The following is an 18,650-nucleotide window of genomic DNA, read 5'->3' on the forward strand; positions in this document are numbered from 1 at the left end:
TTTGTTGATTCTACCCATTCAGATTGATAAAGCGGCTGGACCCGGAAGCTGTTTCACGTGACATATATGGTGATATATATATTTTAAAATTCACACCCCCTAGTTTTTGCAATCCCTGAATTAGAATTGGGTGATGTCGACCAATTTGGCATCGTACAATGTCTAATGTGAAACATCGTGATGGATGATGGCATCGTTGTCATAGGCAGCGGTGAATTAATTATGAATAATTCATTAATTATTAACAGATGAATTATTTGTAGCCTACAGTTTCAACCACCTGACCCGCATGGTTTTTGTTTTCCCCAATACCAAATCATAAATAAATAAAGTTACACATAAATTACCCCCTCCAATCATTTTTTCTGCAGGACTCTGGTACATACATACATACAAAGGAATAATCGTCATTATTACCACTTTGAGCAAAATAATCGTGATTATCATTTTTTCTGTTATCGTGCAGTCCTAATTCGTGCAGCCCTTGTCTTGAGCTTTATTTTTATAATTTCTGCCATTGTGTCAGATTGCACACCTGACATAGTAGGCTAACTAATATGAAAAAATAAGATTGCCTGCAAATTTCTGGGAATTACCGCCACAAGTCACTTTTATGGAGAAAAAAAAAAATCTCAAAAACAATTGTGAAAAACTAGGGGATCAAAATTTTTTAAAAATGAACTTATTACAGTAAAAACAAAAACAATCACAAACATGACAGTATTAAGTTAAGCTACTTTTTGCCTTGATTTGCTTTCCAATGTCTTCTGCATAGTCCTCTATCCGTCGAGTGACAGTATTTACATTTTAAAAACTTCATTTAAAAAAAAAAAAAAAAAAAGTTGTATGTAAATTAGAAATGATGAAATGCATTCGCCCCAACCCTCTACATCATTTGCTTTCTTTCTAGATGGGACAACTTTAGCCCGTGGGCCCTACTTTGGGCATCTCTGGTTTTTAGAAATGAGAAATGTAAAAAAAACTTGAGGATGAAATATTTACCACTTCAATTTCAATTTCATTTAAAACATTTTGATATAATTTCATTTTTGATTCATTTAGAAAAGTGAGACAAATGCATAAAATCTTGATTAAATATATAATACCAACACAATCTCAGGCAATTCGTATTTTTTTGATTTAGTGGCTAATTCGTATGATTTCGTATGATCTAATTCGTACAATTTAGTACGACTTGCGCATCCCCCAATGACGGTTGGGTTTAGGGGTGGGGTTAGGTGCCACGCCTCCTTTTTAAAATCGTACAATTCCGTACGACTGAATTCGTACGAATCAGCCACTAAACTGGCAAAACGTAAAATACTTACGCTTTCTCGTGAGATCAGGCTGGTAAACCGTTTAATTGAATTGAAATTTTCTTTTAAAAAGATGACACAAATTTATAAAATCTTAAAGATAAAAACATGTGAAACATCTAATCAAATTCATGCAAATGGTCTCTTCTTTGATTTTAGAAAGATGAGACGAATGTATAAAATCTTCAGGATAAACAGGACTTCACTTTGTCGCACCTCTTGGACTCTCCTGAAGATCAGACGAGAACTGAAGTGACACGGGTCACAACCTTATGACCTTAATGGCTTTGAGCTTACAAGGGGAGGTGTCGGGTAATAGCGCGTGTCAAAGGTCAAGCAGAGGTTAAAGACAGTTGGCTCACGCTAAAGCAGCACACAGCGCTCATCACTTCATGGGAGGCTGTCTGATGTTCAATGACTCTAGCAGACAGGATTACACCTAAACCAGGGGTCGGGATTCAGATTACAGCCTAAAAATGTCTGTGTTAACAACATGCGACTAAGTGTCACATTCATCAAAAACAGCATCCAAGTGGGAATGATGCTTATTCTTTGAAAAACATGGAACTGAATTAAAAGGTCAAGTGTTTTACATATATTCTACACACATTTTTGATAATCCTATTAATCACTTTGTACACATTGTTTAAACGTTTCTAAAAATGTTTTTGCTTAATAATGAGTTAAATAAATGTCTTCAGGCCCTGGTATACTTAATGAAATACAAAAATGAACTGAATTTCGTGACGTGATTTAAAAAAAAAAAAAAAGTTAATTTTAAGTTTGTTAGAGGAGTTCACCAAAGTTAACTTTTGAGGGAGTGTGTTGTGGCTCTTAAACACCTTTGAGCTAGCATTGGTTTGTGCCGATTACGCAATCAGTGGGTGTGTTCTGGATTTCCGCCCTTCTTTGATGTGTGATTTCTTCCCCCTGATTGATTTCTCACTCCACAGGGAACAGACAGGAGAACAGAATCCAAAACAACAACACTAACCACATGAATACACTGGAGAGTGAAGTAGCAGAGCTTCTAAAGAGGTTTTCGCACCTGTATGATTGCTCTGAGAGATTTTAAAGACTCAGGGGATCACATACACACCTTTTCTATGAGTTTGTGCACATTGACAGCAACATTCTGGCCTCAAGAATGCAGGGCGCAAACGCATTCAGGGTGTGTCAGAATCCATTTTTGCTAATGTAAGAATGGAAAAATCCACTTTGCGACATGGCGCATGGTCTAAAAGGGTTGAGTTTATTTTCTTAATGAGTTATAGGTGTGTTTTGAGAATAAACCAATCAGAGTCTCATCTCCCATTCCCTTTAAGAGCCTGTTGCGTCGCGCCATAGCGCATTTGCTATTTACATGATGACTTTGTAGGTGGAAAAACTGAGCGTTTCACTAGCAAGAAAACAGTTAAACAGATAAGGCCTCTTATTATCTACTTTCACTTTCGCTCTCGTGGAGACATCAGTTAGCCTATAAATAATTAATTGCGTTTGTTAAGCGCAAAGATTTGTTTTAAAACCATTTCAAAATTCAGTTCTAATTTCCAGCAAACAAATAAACGAACAATAATAACGAAGTGTGTTCAAAAAACTGAGTTTTATCCAAATACACATGCTGTGCCCTATATGGTCTATAACCTGACAGGTGGGCAAATCTAAGCTTGTTTTTAATAAAAGAAATATAAATATGGATATAATTAATAATACTGCTAATAATAATAACATTATACTAAAGCAAATTGTCACAAATAAACTGAAAAAGCCCCCCCGAGATGAAGATGGCATGACAGTATGGTTTTTAAATTTATGTAGGCTACAAAATAATGTTTTGTAATATTTTAATCCTTTATTTTTAGATCCTATATATATCCTTATTATATCCTATATATATATATATATCCTATATATATATATATATATATATATATATATATATATATATATATATATATATATATATATATATATATATATATATATCCTTAATATTTTAATAATTTTTCATATGTAAAGATATTTGCGCATTTGAAAAGGAGTAAGGGGGGGGAAAAAATCAAGGAAATTTTCACAGTATGTCTGATAATATTTTTTCTTCTTGAGAAAGTCTTATTTCATTTATTTTGGCTAGAATAAAAGCAGTTTTTCATTTTTTTAAGAACCATTTTAAGGTCCAAATTATTAGCCCCTTTAAGCTATATTTTTTTCGATTGTCTTCAGAACCATTGTTATACAATAACTTGCCTAATTACCCTAACCTGCCTAGTTAACCTAATTAACCTAGTTAAGCCTTTAAATGTCATTTTAAGCTGTATAGAAGTGTCTTGAAAAATATCTGGTCAAATATTATTTACTGTTATCGTGGCAAAGATAAAATAAATCAATTATTAGAAATGGGTTATTAAAACTACTATGTTTAGAAATGTGTTGAAATAAAACCATCTCTCCGTTAAACAGAAATTGGAGAAAAAAATAAACAGGTGGGCTAATAATTCTGACTTCAACTGTATATATGTATGTCTTTTGGTTAGTAAGCCAGTCACACAAAGAGGACAGTCATGTACTTGCTCTCGGACCGTGCACAAATATGTTTATATATTTATATTAAATTGTAGTTTGTAATCGCAAAGGCTCCAATATAAAAATGTATAATATATAAGGTTCTTTGGCTCAGCAAGACTTTATTTAATGAATCAAAAAAAATTAATTGTCCAAGCTGATTTTACTAATATGACTTGAAAGAATTTGCCAAAAAAAAAAAAAATGTAAATTCACTTACGAGTTACTCACACTCAAGTGGTTCTAAACTTATATGAATTTCTCTCTTCTGTAGAAAACAATACAAACAATGCAAACCAGTTTTCTTCAAATATGCTTTGGGTTTAACAGAAAATTAGAAACTCAAACAGGTTTGTAACAAGTGGAGTAAATGATGCCTTTATAAATCATTAGATCATTCTAGTAAGATGGTTGGCTCAAGAAACATTTCTTAGGAGTAATGTTGAAATCAGCTGTGCTCAACCAGCTGTCCTACCTTCACAGGGGAATCGCTGAAGAGATCTTGTGTGTCCTTATCCAGGTTATCCTGGTTCCAGGAAGCCAGCTCCATTCCACTGCTCTGAGGAACTGGCTCATCTGACTTCAGAGGTACATCACTCCCCAAGCAGGGTTCTTCCTGTACACATTATTAGAGATTCTTGCTCATCATTCACAGCTGCATACATTCAACTTATTTTTGTGTTAAAGTGTGCAATACTAATTAATTTTTAAATCTTAATATAAAGTTCCCTTTGAGTTTTTAACAGCAGACGGTGCTCTAGTCTGTGATTGTGACACAAAATCTGTGTGAATTGAAAGTTGACAAAACTTTTATTTCAGTGTGTTGATGTACTTTCAACTGAAAAGGAATATTGAGTAGGGGGCAGCGCTTTTTTTTTGCACATTTGCATTTTGAAAATCCCACTGAGAAAAAAATGTGTTAGTCACCTGAGGCATGGGAATACTGATAAAGATATCATCTTCACTGGTGTCTATGGCGTCTGGCTCTTGCTGTCGCTCTTCACACACAGGTTTTTCTGCTAGTCTGGTTGCAGTAGATGATTTGTCCTACAATGACATACATCTGTTGTCATACAAACAGTATCAATTATGCAAATAAACATACAAAATATTTTCTATGAGACATGGCCATTAAGGGCTAAAGAACGACAAATCTAGTTGCAGATTTTTAGTTTATCCTGTATACTTCCATCTCCAGGAGCCAACAGACACAAAGCGGATGATCCCACATCTGGAGATGGGCCATGCTGATGGCTAAGAAAAATAAAGTAGGTCTGTCTTAATCAGTCTGAGAGACACAGCAGATGTTGTGTCAAATCGCTCATTTCCTAATGTCACAACATAACTGAGGGACTACAAGAGCTCAACACAGTTAAGAATACACAACGGTCAATGTCCATAAACATAAGGGCTGTGTAATTTGACGATCGTATGAGTGAAATAATACGTTTATTGTTTCATATTATGCTTTATACCTTATTTCTGGTTCTCAAATTTGATTGGCTGCAAGTCATGTGATATTCTGCCAGTATCAGAACTGTTCCAGTCTCTTCACCCGTGTGTATCACTCAGCCCACAGCAAGAGGAGCAAGAGCAGAGGAACTCACTATATGTACTATAATAAACTCATTACAGCTTGAAAAATTTATAGTAACAATTTTTTAGGCAAGAACATAGTTTTTTAGACTGCAAACATGCAATTTATTTAAAAGGATAGTGTCTATTCGAAAATATGTTTGAATGATTTCAGAGATGAGACAGCTCATTCAGCTTTTTACTGCCTACCGAAAGTATGATGGATGTGTGAGAGATGTATATAGTGGTTTACTGTAAATTATTGTATCACTTTATTGCAATAGTACACAACCAAGCACATGGGGTCAGAACACAAACGAGTCCCAGGTAAAAAAAAATCCTGTCTAAGCAAAATACTAGCAGGCGTCTGTAGCTCCGTCTCGTTGCCCTTATTTGGTTACCCCCGGTTGGAGCGATAATGTGCAAACAAAATGGCGCTGGTTGGCCACAGCCACTTGTAGCTTCATTTGCGCTCTTCAGAAACCTATGGGTGACGTCACGGATACTACGTACATATCTTTTACAGTCTATGGTTACATAACATACAGTTAAAGTCAGAATTATTAGCCCCCGTTATTTTTTTCCCAAATTTCTGTTTAACGGAGAGAACATTTTTTAACACATTTCTAAACAAGATAGTTTAATAATTAATTTCTAATAACTGATTTCTTTTATCTTTGCCATGATAACAGTACATAATAATTTACTAGATTTTTTCAAGACACTTTTATACAGCTTAAAGTGACATTTAAAGGCTTAACTAGGTTAATTAGGTTAACTAGGCAACGTAGGTTAATTAGGCAAGTTATTGTATAACGATGGTTTTATTTTCAAACAATATATAGCTTAAAGGGGCTAATAATTTTGACTTTAAAATGGTGTTTAAAAAATAAAAAACTGCTTTTATTCTAGCCAAAATAAAAACATTCTCAGACATACTGTGAACATTTCCTTGCTCTGTTAAACACAATTTGGGAAACATTTAAAAAAAGAAAAAAGGGGGGCTAATAATTCTGACTTCAACTGTATATAAATGCGAAATTGTTAAGATACCATTTATAAATATTTCACTTAGTTAAATTGAGCTGCTGCAAAGCTAAAATGACAAAGTAGTTTTAGACAGACAGTGTTTTTAGTGCGGAATCAAAACACCAATGGTTGGTATTGAATATATAGTTCTATTATTTTGTACTTAAGACATTGAATTTGTCCAGTAAATGTTTTTCACATTTATACATGGTAATAAACAATTTTTTTTTTCAAATATTTCAAAAGAGGACAAAGCTAAACGCAGGAGTAAAAAGGGTTTAAAACACGTTGAGCTTGTCTATTTTTCACCACTTTCATAGATTATCAAAATGAGTCAGATTGTTATGATAATTTAAAATCCTTTGTGATCAAATGGATTTAAGCAGACACAAATGACCACAACCACTGAAAATGCATATTAATTATATCAAAAGGAAATGGTAAAGCATCTCAGCTGACCACTTGTGATGGGATTGCAAAATAAAAAATTAAGAGAAAACTGGGAAAATAAGAGTTTAAAAAAGTCTTGTCCTAATATTAGTTATACAATTAAGAGCAGCTAGTTTTTGTTGTTATTATTAAACCAGTGATCTCAGCATCTAGCAATGTTTTCTTTTATTGTTCTACACTCAAAAATATATATATAAATTTCCTGCATATTCAAAGTACTTATTCAAAATGAGCTAAAACAAGACAATTCTTGAGATTTCTTTCAGAACAACTTAATTGTTTTATGTTCAATCAACTTAAATTTGTTAAAACAACTTTAAATTAATTGATTTGTGTCAGGACAACATGAATGAATTGTGTGAAATCCTGCATTTTTTTTTTGTGTACTAAAAACAAATAGGTCCAAAAGTATTTTTTACATCACAGCGCTGCCCTCTGCTGGTGTATTAACACTTCAGCCAAAATATGCCAATGATGAAAAATAATAGCACATAATTATTTTAATAAAATGCATGCTACTGTAATTAAGACTGATAATTTAAGCATACCAGTGGCTCAATCCAGCTGATTTCATGACGTGTTGTGGATGAAGCTTCTTTCTGGAGTTCATAAATGGCCAACCTCAGGAGAAAGTTACTAATATCTTCAGGGACACGAGAACGGACTGCTTTAAAATCACACAAATCTGTAAAAAATAAAATAAAATAAAACAAAACAGAAATAATATGAATGAATGAATACCAATTCAGCATCATAAGACCCTGTTATTAAAGGGTTATAAGTTGGTTAGAAATTAACCAAATCCTCACCCCCTAGATCAGAGTTTGGGAACTTTTTTTTTTTAGCAAAGAGCCATTTCTTTTTTTTTTTCTTGTTTCTTTTTTTTTAGCAAATGCATTTTTTTAAATACTACAAGTTTCAACAAAACTTTATTTATGACCATGCACAACTCAAAAATAAACAAATATGAACCACTCATGAATGTTGTTTGCGCGAGGTTACCATAGAAACATAAGTTGTTTGTCCTTTATCATCTTGTTTTGAGAAAGCCAACATATTATATAAACTTTTTTTTCTTCTAAGACTAATTTCTACATGCATCTCCTCATAGACCGTTTATACTACAACCATAAAACTTACTCCAGACCTCCAAACTTGTCTCACTCGGATTGCTATGTCTTTTCGAACTGATCTGGCTTACGGTTTTCTGAAAACTGACCCAGAAAATTCTGAAAAGTCCCATTGACTTAACATTGGGCCAAATTTTGTGATCTCATAACTCTCCACCAGACTGTTATACAGACTTAAGGTTACGCTCATTTAACCCAGACTACCAATCTGCCAACCACTAGCAGATAGCCCTTCGAACAGAGATTTTTCAGGACCACGCTCGAAACTCGAAAAACTTCCAAGAATACACCAACCACAACGTATAGCTGCACCCGGAAGTAAGGAGATCCACAAATTAGTATTTTTTGTTATCATTATCAATTTTTACAACAAACCAGCATGTTTTAATATATTCATAACCGCGTTTGTGTTTTACCGCCATGCTTTAAAAAAAAAAAAAAGCTAAAATAAAAACCGCTAAATTTCAGCATCTATTATCCATAATAATAACTCCTGTACAGCAGTCACACAACATTCTGTCACTCGATGACACTCGAATACCCTGTCCGAAAAGTCTAGTGGCTGGGAATGAGTTTTTTACAGTGTCTGCTATAATGTTAATGTTTTTGATGTGTTTACATAGATGAATATGGCTACTGTGTAAATGCACAGCAGTTACAATCTTATTGCCACATTAGATCGATATGATAACATAATATATGCCTTCAGTGGTTTCTTGAAGATAAATACCAAAAAATAACTCAACTGGAATAACTACAGCAGTTACGTTCACCTAATCTCATACGAAGCAGAAGCTCACAATGACAAATGATGACATGTGCAGGTGCTGTAGTGCTGTCCCAATTCTTAGAGGTAAATTTTGAAGCCCTTCCCCTTCACACTCAAATTTAGGGGCCAAGGGGAAGGGGAAAGAGAAGAGGTACAATAATAGAATTGGGACTGGGACTAAACTTTGCAGGACAGCGGCGGATTAGGCACCCCTGATCGAGAGACTAAGGATTTGTTCAATTTACCTAAAATTCATCATTTACTTTAAATGTCATTTTCTGATTTAAAAAAACAAAGCAAGAAAAAAAAAAAACGTTTGTACTTTTTAAATGAGTGCCCGAGTATTTTAAGTAAAATAACAAAAATTCATATTTACACATTGTAGGGTAGTCAAGTAATAAAAGTTCCCCAAAATGAAAATACTCTGATGAATACAAATACTTGAAATGTACAGCAACAAAGCAAAAGTACTGTGCATTTAGATAAGACATTATGGTTTGTTTTGTGGTAAAGTGTTTAACCTGAGCCGGCTGTGTTTTTTCTGATGGTGTTCATGATGGATGTTGAGAGTCCTGCTCTGTCAGTGTCCACAGCGCAGCCCATTTTCTGAGCTTGCAGAAGATGAGACTCCACCACCGCTATGGGCAGAGAGCGAGCATCTGATACCTGCCTCTGCAAAACACAATACAGACACCATATGAAACTACTGCTGCTTCACACTCCAAAACTATCAATACATTTGTTTCTTTGTTTTTGTATTCAATTACTGTATTCTTCAGAAATCAGAATAAAGTAATTGAATAATCAAATGTAAAATAATACTGCCTTAATAGTAATATAGTCTTTGTTTATTAAATAATTCAATTAAATTATTCTTAATGTGTCACAGTTCAAAATGGTACAATTTCTTATGCCTGAATGCTTTTAAAATCTTCATTCAGTTACATGCCTCAAAAACACATGCAAATTATAAATTATAAGACAGACTAAACGTTGCATACCCTGTGATGCAAGTATTGCAAATGATCACAATGCAATATTGATAATATAATGTGCAGCCCTAATGACCATAATAAAAACATATCATTCCAAATATATAACATCAAAACATAGGGATATTTATTTTATTAACTGTTGCTATTGGTTAGCTAACTGCTATTTTAACATTACTAATTAGATTTAAAACTGCAAAGATTGAACTTGTATGTTATCTCTTTTAAAACGCATGTTAGCATAAATTGCCGTACACATAAATTATGTGTTTGGGGTCAATAAAATGTAATGCTACACATAATGATGCCAGGAAACTGAAGTTAAGACTGTCCTTGTTTCCCATATAATGACATACATCCAATTGGAAAGAAAGCAAAAATAAAGTAGGTCGGTGCATGATCTCATCTACTGGAAACTGATTGGATTGTTGGAAGATGGGCATTGCTATCAAAATAAAAGAAGATTAACGAATGGACGAAAGCAGGGCAGAAACAAGAAGTGCCCTAATAACCCCTCCATGAAAGGCTTTCCATGTGATAAGAAATGAAGTAAAGCCATTTTGAGGGGGTACGGAAGGTTATGATATTTAATAAAATATTTTGAAGGCAAATTAATGAAGCGCATGGATACATTATTTTTAACAAGCAGTACTTTACAAGTATAAAAATAAAAAGAGCACATTTTAATATTGACTTTAAGAAAACGTGAGGAAGAAACTAACAAACACTACAGCTAAAGTAAGGATTAGGAAGTGAATGTTGTACCAAGCTCTTGTGCTCTGTCTGGAAAAGGCTGTATGTGATGGAGATGCTGTCCGGCAGACACTGAGCCACAGATCCTACAACTGATTCACGACAGGAGTGTGTTTGGACAGATGAAGCAGAGTTGGAGGAAACATCCACCTGATTCACAAAGCAATCCATCATCATCATCATCGTCACATATTAATACTAAATATAACAAAACAAACCTTTAAGTCAGCGGGGTGTAATGGTAGAAACTAATAATAGAATGGTACCTTGACTTTGGTACGGTTTTGGTAACCAGACAGGTACAGAACTGTACATGGGTCTTAATCTCTTTTGATACATGGATACATTTATATTTAAATTACTCACCAAAGGGTAAGTAGCATTTTATTTTTGATTTTTACGTTAGGACAACTTGAATAAATATAAATATGCTTACCAAGTAATTCAAATAGCATTTTAGTAAATATACAGTACCTGTAATCCGTGTGTCTGGCAGAATTTGGCGATGATATCTATGAGAGGTGTTAACATGGCTGCTTTTGCTTCTGAAACTCCATCCACCTGTTTCAAGCTGGACATCGTGCAGGGCCTGGGGAAGAAACGCACAATAAACATCAAATGACTATTAACAAAAAACTCTTCAGACCAGATTTACTAAAGATGCTAAATTAAGGAACAGATGCATCAGCTCATTTTAATAATGGACAATGCAATCTACCAACAGTAGCACAAATTTATAAAAAAAAAAATGTCCTGTCATCATCATCACATTTTATAAAATAATAGATAATTTTTCTAATTAATTCTAGATTTAAAAAAATTTAGAGAATATACAGTTGATGTCAGAATTATTAGCCCCCCTGAATTATTAGCCCCGTTTATATTTTTATCCAATTTCTGTTTAACAGAGAGAAGATTTTTTTCAACACATTTCTAAACATAATAGTTTTAATAACTCATTTCTAATAACTGATTTATTTTATCTTTGCCATGATGACGGTAAATAATATTTTACTAGACATTTAAAGGCTTAACTACTGTAGGTTAATTAGGTTAACTAGGCAGAACAGGGTAATTAGGCAAGGTATTGTATAATGAGGGTTTGTTCTGTTGTCCATCGAAAAAACAATTAGCTTACAGGGGCTGATAATTTTGTCCCTAAAGTGGTTTTTGAAAAAATTAAAACTGCTCTTATTCTAACAGAAATAAAACAAATAAGGCTTTCCTAAGAAGAAAAAATATTGTCAGACATACTGTAAAAATTTCCTTGCTCTGTTAAACCTCATTTGGGAAACATTTAAAAGAGAAAAAATTTCAAAGGGGGGCTAATACTTCTGACTTCAACTGTGTATATACACACACAATATAAATATATATATATAATGTATATATATATATATATATATATATGTATATATATATATATATATATATATATATATATATATATATATATATATATATATTCACTTTTAATTTTCTTCTCCATGTTTGCATTCTTTCTCAATGCATGTCCTTGATTTACCTTAATTTAGAAAATTTTCTTTAACATTAAAGAAAATGTCCTAAATAAAGGTAAATCAAAGACATGCATTGAGAAGAAATGTAAACATGGAGAAGAAACTTAAAAGCGAATGTTCATGTTTTAAATTATTATTATTAACATTTGTGAACATCAACAGATTAAAGTGAAAATACCTACTAGATAAAAAAATATATAGAAATAATTTGCAATAAAAAAAAATTTAAATTAATAAATGAAAATATAACCGATAGTTTCTGGAACCAACTTTCAACTATCAAAAGATTTTTGCTGCGTGTTTAAACTACTTAATTTAAATAAGCTGAATCAACATAATTGTTGAGTTTTTTAATTTTTTGTGGGGCAACTTAATTGTTTTAGCTTCAATCCACCTAAATTCGCCAAAACAGTTAAGAGTTAACTTAGTTGATTTGTATTGGGACAGCATGTATGAATTTTGTTGAACCTAGCACTTTTTACATTTGATATTTTGTCAATATCACGTACCTTTAATTCTCATTAAAATGATGGGATTTTACCCACAAAAATTAGCAAAGCAACAGTAAAGAGAAGGAAATGCTCTTTTTTTTTTACCACATCCACCACTTTCCTATTGCCAACACCACTTTTTATTCAAGCAAACCTTACCTTAATTTTGACATGTCCAGAAGAATTTTATTGGTGGCCAGCAGAGCTGGTGGGATGTCTCTGATACTAGCTAACTTCTGACGCTCAGACACCAGCTTACCATACAGCTCAGACTGTAAAAAAACAAAAGAAACATTACGAACAGCAAGAAGGACATGTTCTAGCTGATGTTTTCCAGAGACATACAGTGTGTGCAAACTGTCAGAAATATCCTGATTACACTCAAGAAATAAGAAGTAAGACAGGCGCTGAAAACACTGAAGCCCATGGCATGATTAATAAATGACAGCACTGGCTTCACCCTCTCTGTGTGGCAGCAGCAGCAGTGTTTAGTATTCAGTACCTGTAGCTGAATTTCTTTAGCAGAGGCTCCTGGAGTTTGGGCTCTGACATCAGTTTGAATCTGTGTTTGTCTGGCTGCTGACCTGAATGCAGAAATAAAAGTCAGCTTTATTTCTATAGTGCTTTTTTTACTAGGGCTGCACAATATATGGTTTCAGAATCGACATTGCAATGTGTGTATCTGCAGTAATCATATCGAAGGACGTTCAATGTCAAGTAGAGACCAGGCACCACAATTTGAAATACATTTTGTAGAATAACTGCAAAGTTTAGCAATTGTGGAGTTCAATTTCATAATGTGCATGTGTAAATGATTCAGGTTAGCGTTGCACGATATTGGAAAAAAATTATATAGCGATATTTAGTTTTTCTGCAATAGATTTTGCCATTAATACAATTTTCCCCAGATGACTTGAATAGTTTTTTGGAAAGAATTTATAATTTTATGTTACCTAGGAATATGCTGATGACTAATAATGATCAAGTTACAAGATCAAGTTGCCTCCTCCTCCATCTTATCCCATACATGCTCAATAATGTTCAAGTCTGGTGACTGGGCTGGCCAATCCTTCAGCACCTTGACTTTCTTTGCTTTCAGAAACTTTGATGTATAGGCTGAAGAATGGAAAGGAGCGCTATCCTGCTGAAGAATTTGCCCTCTCCTGTGGTCAGCACAAGTGTCTTGATACCTCAGGCTGTTAATGTTGCCATCCACTCTGTAGCATCCATCTTTTTCGCACACCCCCATACTTAATGTATAGTCAAACCAAAATTGTTCTTTCACCAAACTTGAATAATTTCTGCGAGAATCTGGGGTCCATGCAGGTTTCAATAGGTCTTACAATATTTGTGATGATTGAGATGCAGTTTAACAGATGATTCATTGGAAAAATCTATCTACTCCCACTTTTCCAGGTGATCAAAGAGAAGTCAAGTTATTATTTGTTGCTCTTACAACTGGGATCAATGACAAAACTTTTGGCAGGTGGTGAATATTTTGCAATGATTAACTATTGTACCTGATCAACTATTATTACAACTGGACACTGCACATGCTACAATATGACTATTGTAGATGTGTACATTGTGTGTGTGTGTGTGTGTGTGTGTGTGTGTGTGTGTGTGTGTGTGTGTGTGTGTGTGTGTGTGTGTGTGTGTGTGTGTGTAAAACACTATAATGTAATAAATGAAGAGAGCAAGCCAAAGGAAATCTGCATAACTCTTTAACAATTTTATATGCGATCTGACTTTTACTTTCTCTGATTGTCTTATTTTTTTCCCAGAAGTTCTGTACCTCACTAAGAACATGCGTTAAGGCTTCCCATACAATAATAATATACATAAAACACAAAATGCCATAATAAATCATCAATTTCTGGAAAGCATTGACTAGACAAGAGGGAGTCCGCAGGGTCTTAAAAAGTATTAAAAGTTGATAAATTAAATATGAGAAAATTAAGGCCCATAAAAAGGTATTAAAAAGTCATAATCCCGTTTTTATGAGGTCTTAAATTTTGTTTTAGTGTTGTACAAAGTGTTTAACGGCCAAGCTCCTCTGTTTGGGTGATGTCACGTAATTTGCGACAATTGAGGGAAGGTGATGTTACGCTCTCCACATGTAGCGGAACCATAGAGCAAGTCTATTCAATAGGCAGCCCGCGGGTTGGAGAAAGCGAGTTTTAACAGTGGCTGAAATCTGTTGCTTAAAACAACCACGTGATTTATTCTTTCAAGGTTTGTTTCTTCCAAGCTTTTCTAAGTTCTGTTGCACGGTTGTGCTTCATTTATTTATTTAACTGCACTTGTTTATTAGCAACTGTTTATTAAGTTAAAGGTTCGGTACTGATTAGAACTTGAAATGGCGACAAGGTCTTAAAATATTCTGAGAAGGTCTTTAAAAAGTTTTACAAAGGTATTGAAATTTCTTTTAGGATTCCTGCATATACCCTGGACAAGTTATGACAATTATGCCAAGTTGTCTTGTCAATAGCAGGGAAAAATTTAAGCAGAGCCCAATTTTCTTGTATCTTTTTTCTTTATCTATTTTCTTACATTTTATGTAGATGCCATTCTAACATATTGAATTCTTCACACAGGTTATTCAAAACATTGTGTGAAATACATTTTATGTCGCTATTTATATTCCAGAAAAGCAAAATACTTCGACGTGATTTCTTCCAAAAATTGTGCATTAAAATATCTGATGATAATGTTTTTCCACAATTAGACATATGTAATTCTTGAATTTATGTGATTATCTGGTGCATTTCTGAATGACAAAAATCAAAAGTTAAAGAAATTTCCTTTTGGAGTCAACCATTTAGTTAATATAATGTATTTATGTATTATTCGTACCTAGAAGGCAAATCTCCTTTCTTCACAATCTGAGGGGATTCAGAACCAAGCTTTGTCCTCTGAAATGTAACAAGAGAGGGCTACAGGAGACAAAATATCAAGCATTTAGAAGAAAAATCTTCAAAGGCTTTCAGTGTTTACTAATGGATGATACTGACCCGTATGTGAGGTGACTGCAGGTTAGAAACTGTAGGTTCAACTTGTGCTGGATCTGCTTTTCTCCTGTAAAGACATATCAGGAATGCAATGAAAACTCCATCCTGAGATCTCGTGTCATTGTATTTTGCATGGCAGTAAAATGTCCAGTGCCGGCTATTCTGCAATGTCACAAAACAACACCTTCTGCAATGCCACGAGGAGTATGATGGGAAATATAAAAGCACAAAAGCTAATTGTTATTGTTCATTGCATTTAAGATACATGGTTTCCATTACATTCATTCTTCCATGGCGGGGCGCCACACCAAAATTCCTACTGCCATGGCTACATTACAGCTTCTCAATCAACAATTCTGTCATTGTTGTTGTTTTTTTTTGTTTGTTTGTTTTTTAATAGCAGGTTATAATCACACCAAAACCTATTAAAAGATAAGTGAATTATAACAGCGCAAACTTTTCTGTAATCATAGTAGTGCTGTGCGTTATTTCACCCTTCAAGATGACATGCTGACTTTCAGGTGCATGATGCGTGAGGCTGGCAAACACGGCATAACTTTCTGTTAAGATAAACACAGTTTTTATAATTATACTTAATAGATAAAGGTCTATGGTTCGGCATACAATAATAAATTCATTTAATCTCTGCACCAATCACATGACTAGAAATCTGAATATAAAATCAGTACCATCAGCTCTTATCATTGACAAAAACACTTGAGAATAGGAGAGATTTATGGCCAAGGAAACATATTTTAAAGAGCCCATATTATGGGTTTTTGAAAATGCCCTTCCATGTAGTGTGTAACACAGCTCTAAATAAAGTGAAATATCAGGCTAAGGCTTAAATCTGTAAGTGTACAGTGTTTAAAACTGTTCATTCATCTATAAAAGAGTCGACTCATAGTGCTTTAAATGAGTCGTCTTGATAACAAGTCATTAGGTGTTTCGCCATGACGTGACAATGAAACCAAGTAGTTGCGCGCGCAAACCCGGGAGATTTGAAACCTGCGGCTTCGCCCTCTAACACAGAAAACGCCACACACACACACGCACACACAAAACACCCCGGTCAAATGAAGTCGCAACGTGCAGATGGATATTATTTTATTCTCTACCCAAAGATGAATCCTCAGCATTATAGCCCAGCCTTGAGCAGTTTGAGTGCTTCTGGAAACTACATGCTACAAAGAAGACTCCACCGGCCGTTTGTTAAAGGAAGGATCAGTAAAGAGTACTGATGGACTATATTAGAACATGGATCGGTTTCTTCCTCCATTTCACAAGTGTAAGTACGTGCGATTAAAGTTGTTGCCTCGTTTATCTCTAGCTTGCAAATATATTTAGTTGTGATGTATTACTTGTAACCGCGCGTACTGTATCAGGTTAACTCGCTATATTCTCATATCGCGTGTACTGTCATGTTAAAAACACGACGCTTGCCGCTTTGTTTATGGACTTCCGTGGAGGAGGGTAATGTGTGTGTGTGTGTGCGGTGTCCTCCTTCGAGGAGGGTAATGTGTGTGTGTGTGTGTGTGCAGTGTCCTCCTTCGAGGAGGGTTGTGTGTGTGTGTGTGTGTGTGTGTGTGTGAGTGCATATGTGTGTGTGTGCGGAGTCGTCCGAGGAGGAGGGTAATGTGCGTGTGTGCGCTGTGTCCTCCGAGGAGGAGGGCAATGTGTGTGTGTGTGTGTGTGTGTGTGTGTGTGTGTGTGTGTGTGTGTGTGTGTGTGTGTGTGTGTGTGAAAAGAGCAGAGTGTAAGAAGCTAGGAGATCTCCTCACCAGTTCTTGGGAGTTTTTGCTCAATTAAATAGTTGTCGGCATTTTCAAGTTCATTGTCTGTATTTACATTCACCCACTGGCAGCCAAAATCCACCCCTTACACTATAAGGCGTGTATGCACTGTGAATCATTTTATATTGTTGATTAGTTGCTGGGCATTTCACTCTGTCTCAAGCTGAAGGCTGTCAGCGTCGACCAATCGCAACAGACTTTTTTCAGGGTTTGGAAACAAATGAATCACTGGACTATTCACATAGCAGTCGCTGGGACATTTAGGTAAAAATAAATGCAGATTACAAGACCATGAAAGTGTTTTTTGACCTTGCATGCATGTTAGACTGTTGTTGGAGACCCTTACAACCAAAATATGACCCGATTTCATGTATAATATGGACTCTTTAAACAAGATGTAAAATAAGTCTCTGATGTCTGAGTGTGTATGTGAAGTTTCAGCTGAAAATTCCCCACAAATAATGTTTTATAACACTTTGAAACTGCCCCTTTTAGTCTTTGATCTTAATTGTGCCATTTTGGAGTGTCTCTTTAACTTCAAATGAGATGATCCCAGCCTTTTTCAAAAACAAAACAAACATCCTATGCTAATGAGTGAGAGATTGTCACTAATGGGCAAGGCTTTTCCACTCTGATGACACACACAAAGGGAGAAGTGTTTCTGCAACTGCTATTGAAAAATTGTAGTTATAAAAAAATCAATTCAATCAAATTTTACCATTAGAAGCTGGATATATTCAGATTGTTGCCACATAACTGTGTTTAAACCCCTTTATCAAAGTGGTTTTTCCATAATAGGTCCCCTTTAAATCTTACAGAAGTGATACCACAAAATATATGTAATTCTTGTAAAATGAATTGACTTTGTTTTCACAGGTGCCTAAATTTCGCCACATGGACCCTGCGTGTCCTTAACTGCAATGTGCAGATGTGGTTTTGTGTGTTGGAGCAATAATGAGAAGTGAAAATCTCACCGCGGAGCACACACTCTGCTGAACAGATCTCTGTTGGGCTGCAGCAAAAGCTGTCTGTGCTTCTCATCTTCAGCTTTACTCAGCCATGATCTTCCCTGAGTGAAACATTTACAAGTTGTTTAATATACAATTCTTTTACCAGTTTTAGCCAATGAAAAACAGACTTAGAAAATATTAAAAGTTACTATATGTTAATGTGCTCCAAAACAGTGACAAATTTTGAATTTAGAAGGTGCCCTTTAGCTGAAATCGATGTTCCACAATTCCTTCTCCTTCAGTGACACC

The 18,650-nt window shown here is 34.7% G+C and overlaps 1 protein-coding gene across 3 annotated transcripts in view; it reads right to left on the minus strand.

Annotated features, from left to right (window-relative positions):
* The window catches only part of wrn (WRN RecQ like helicase), a 71,277-nt gene that overhangs the window by 6,366 nt on the left and 46,261 nt on the right, over nucleotides 1-18,650 (minus strand). For 2 of the 3 annotated variants that reach the window (XM_087270057.1, XM_087270056.1), the window contains 11 exons: nucleotides 18,366-18,460; nucleotides 15,602-15,665; nucleotides 15,444-15,523; nucleotides 13,090-13,171; nucleotides 12,747-12,859; nucleotides 11,051-11,165; nucleotides 10,589-10,726; nucleotides 9,353-9,503; nucleotides 7,481-7,617; nucleotides 4,806-4,925; nucleotides 4,354-4,494 (listed from right to left, as the gene is read on the minus strand). In XM_087270057.1, coding sequence (XP_087126183.1) covers nucleotides 4,354-4,494; nucleotides 4,806-4,925; nucleotides 7,481-7,617; nucleotides 9,353-9,503; nucleotides 10,589-10,726; nucleotides 11,051-11,165; nucleotides 12,747-12,859; nucleotides 13,090-13,171; nucleotides 15,444-15,523; nucleotides 15,602-15,665; nucleotides 18,366-18,460 — 1,236 coding nt within the window. Of the gene's footprint in view, nucleotides 1-4,353; nucleotides 4,495-4,805; nucleotides 4,926-7,480; nucleotides 7,618-9,352; nucleotides 9,504-10,588; nucleotides 10,727-11,050; nucleotides 11,166-12,746; nucleotides 12,860-13,089; nucleotides 13,172-15,443; nucleotides 15,524-15,601; nucleotides 16,077-16,130; nucleotides 18,461-18,650 lie in introns of those variants that run through there. The other variant, XR_015500735.1, reaches the window with a different exon arrangement.

The sequence above is a fragment of the Danio rerio genome, chromosome 10, assembly GCF_052040795.2.
Source record: "Danio rerio strain M-AB ecotype USA chromosome 10, GRCz13ab, whole genome shotgun sequence".
Taxonomy (NCBI): domain Eukaryota; kingdom Metazoa; phylum Chordata; class Actinopteri; order Cypriniformes; family Danionidae; genus Danio; species Danio rerio.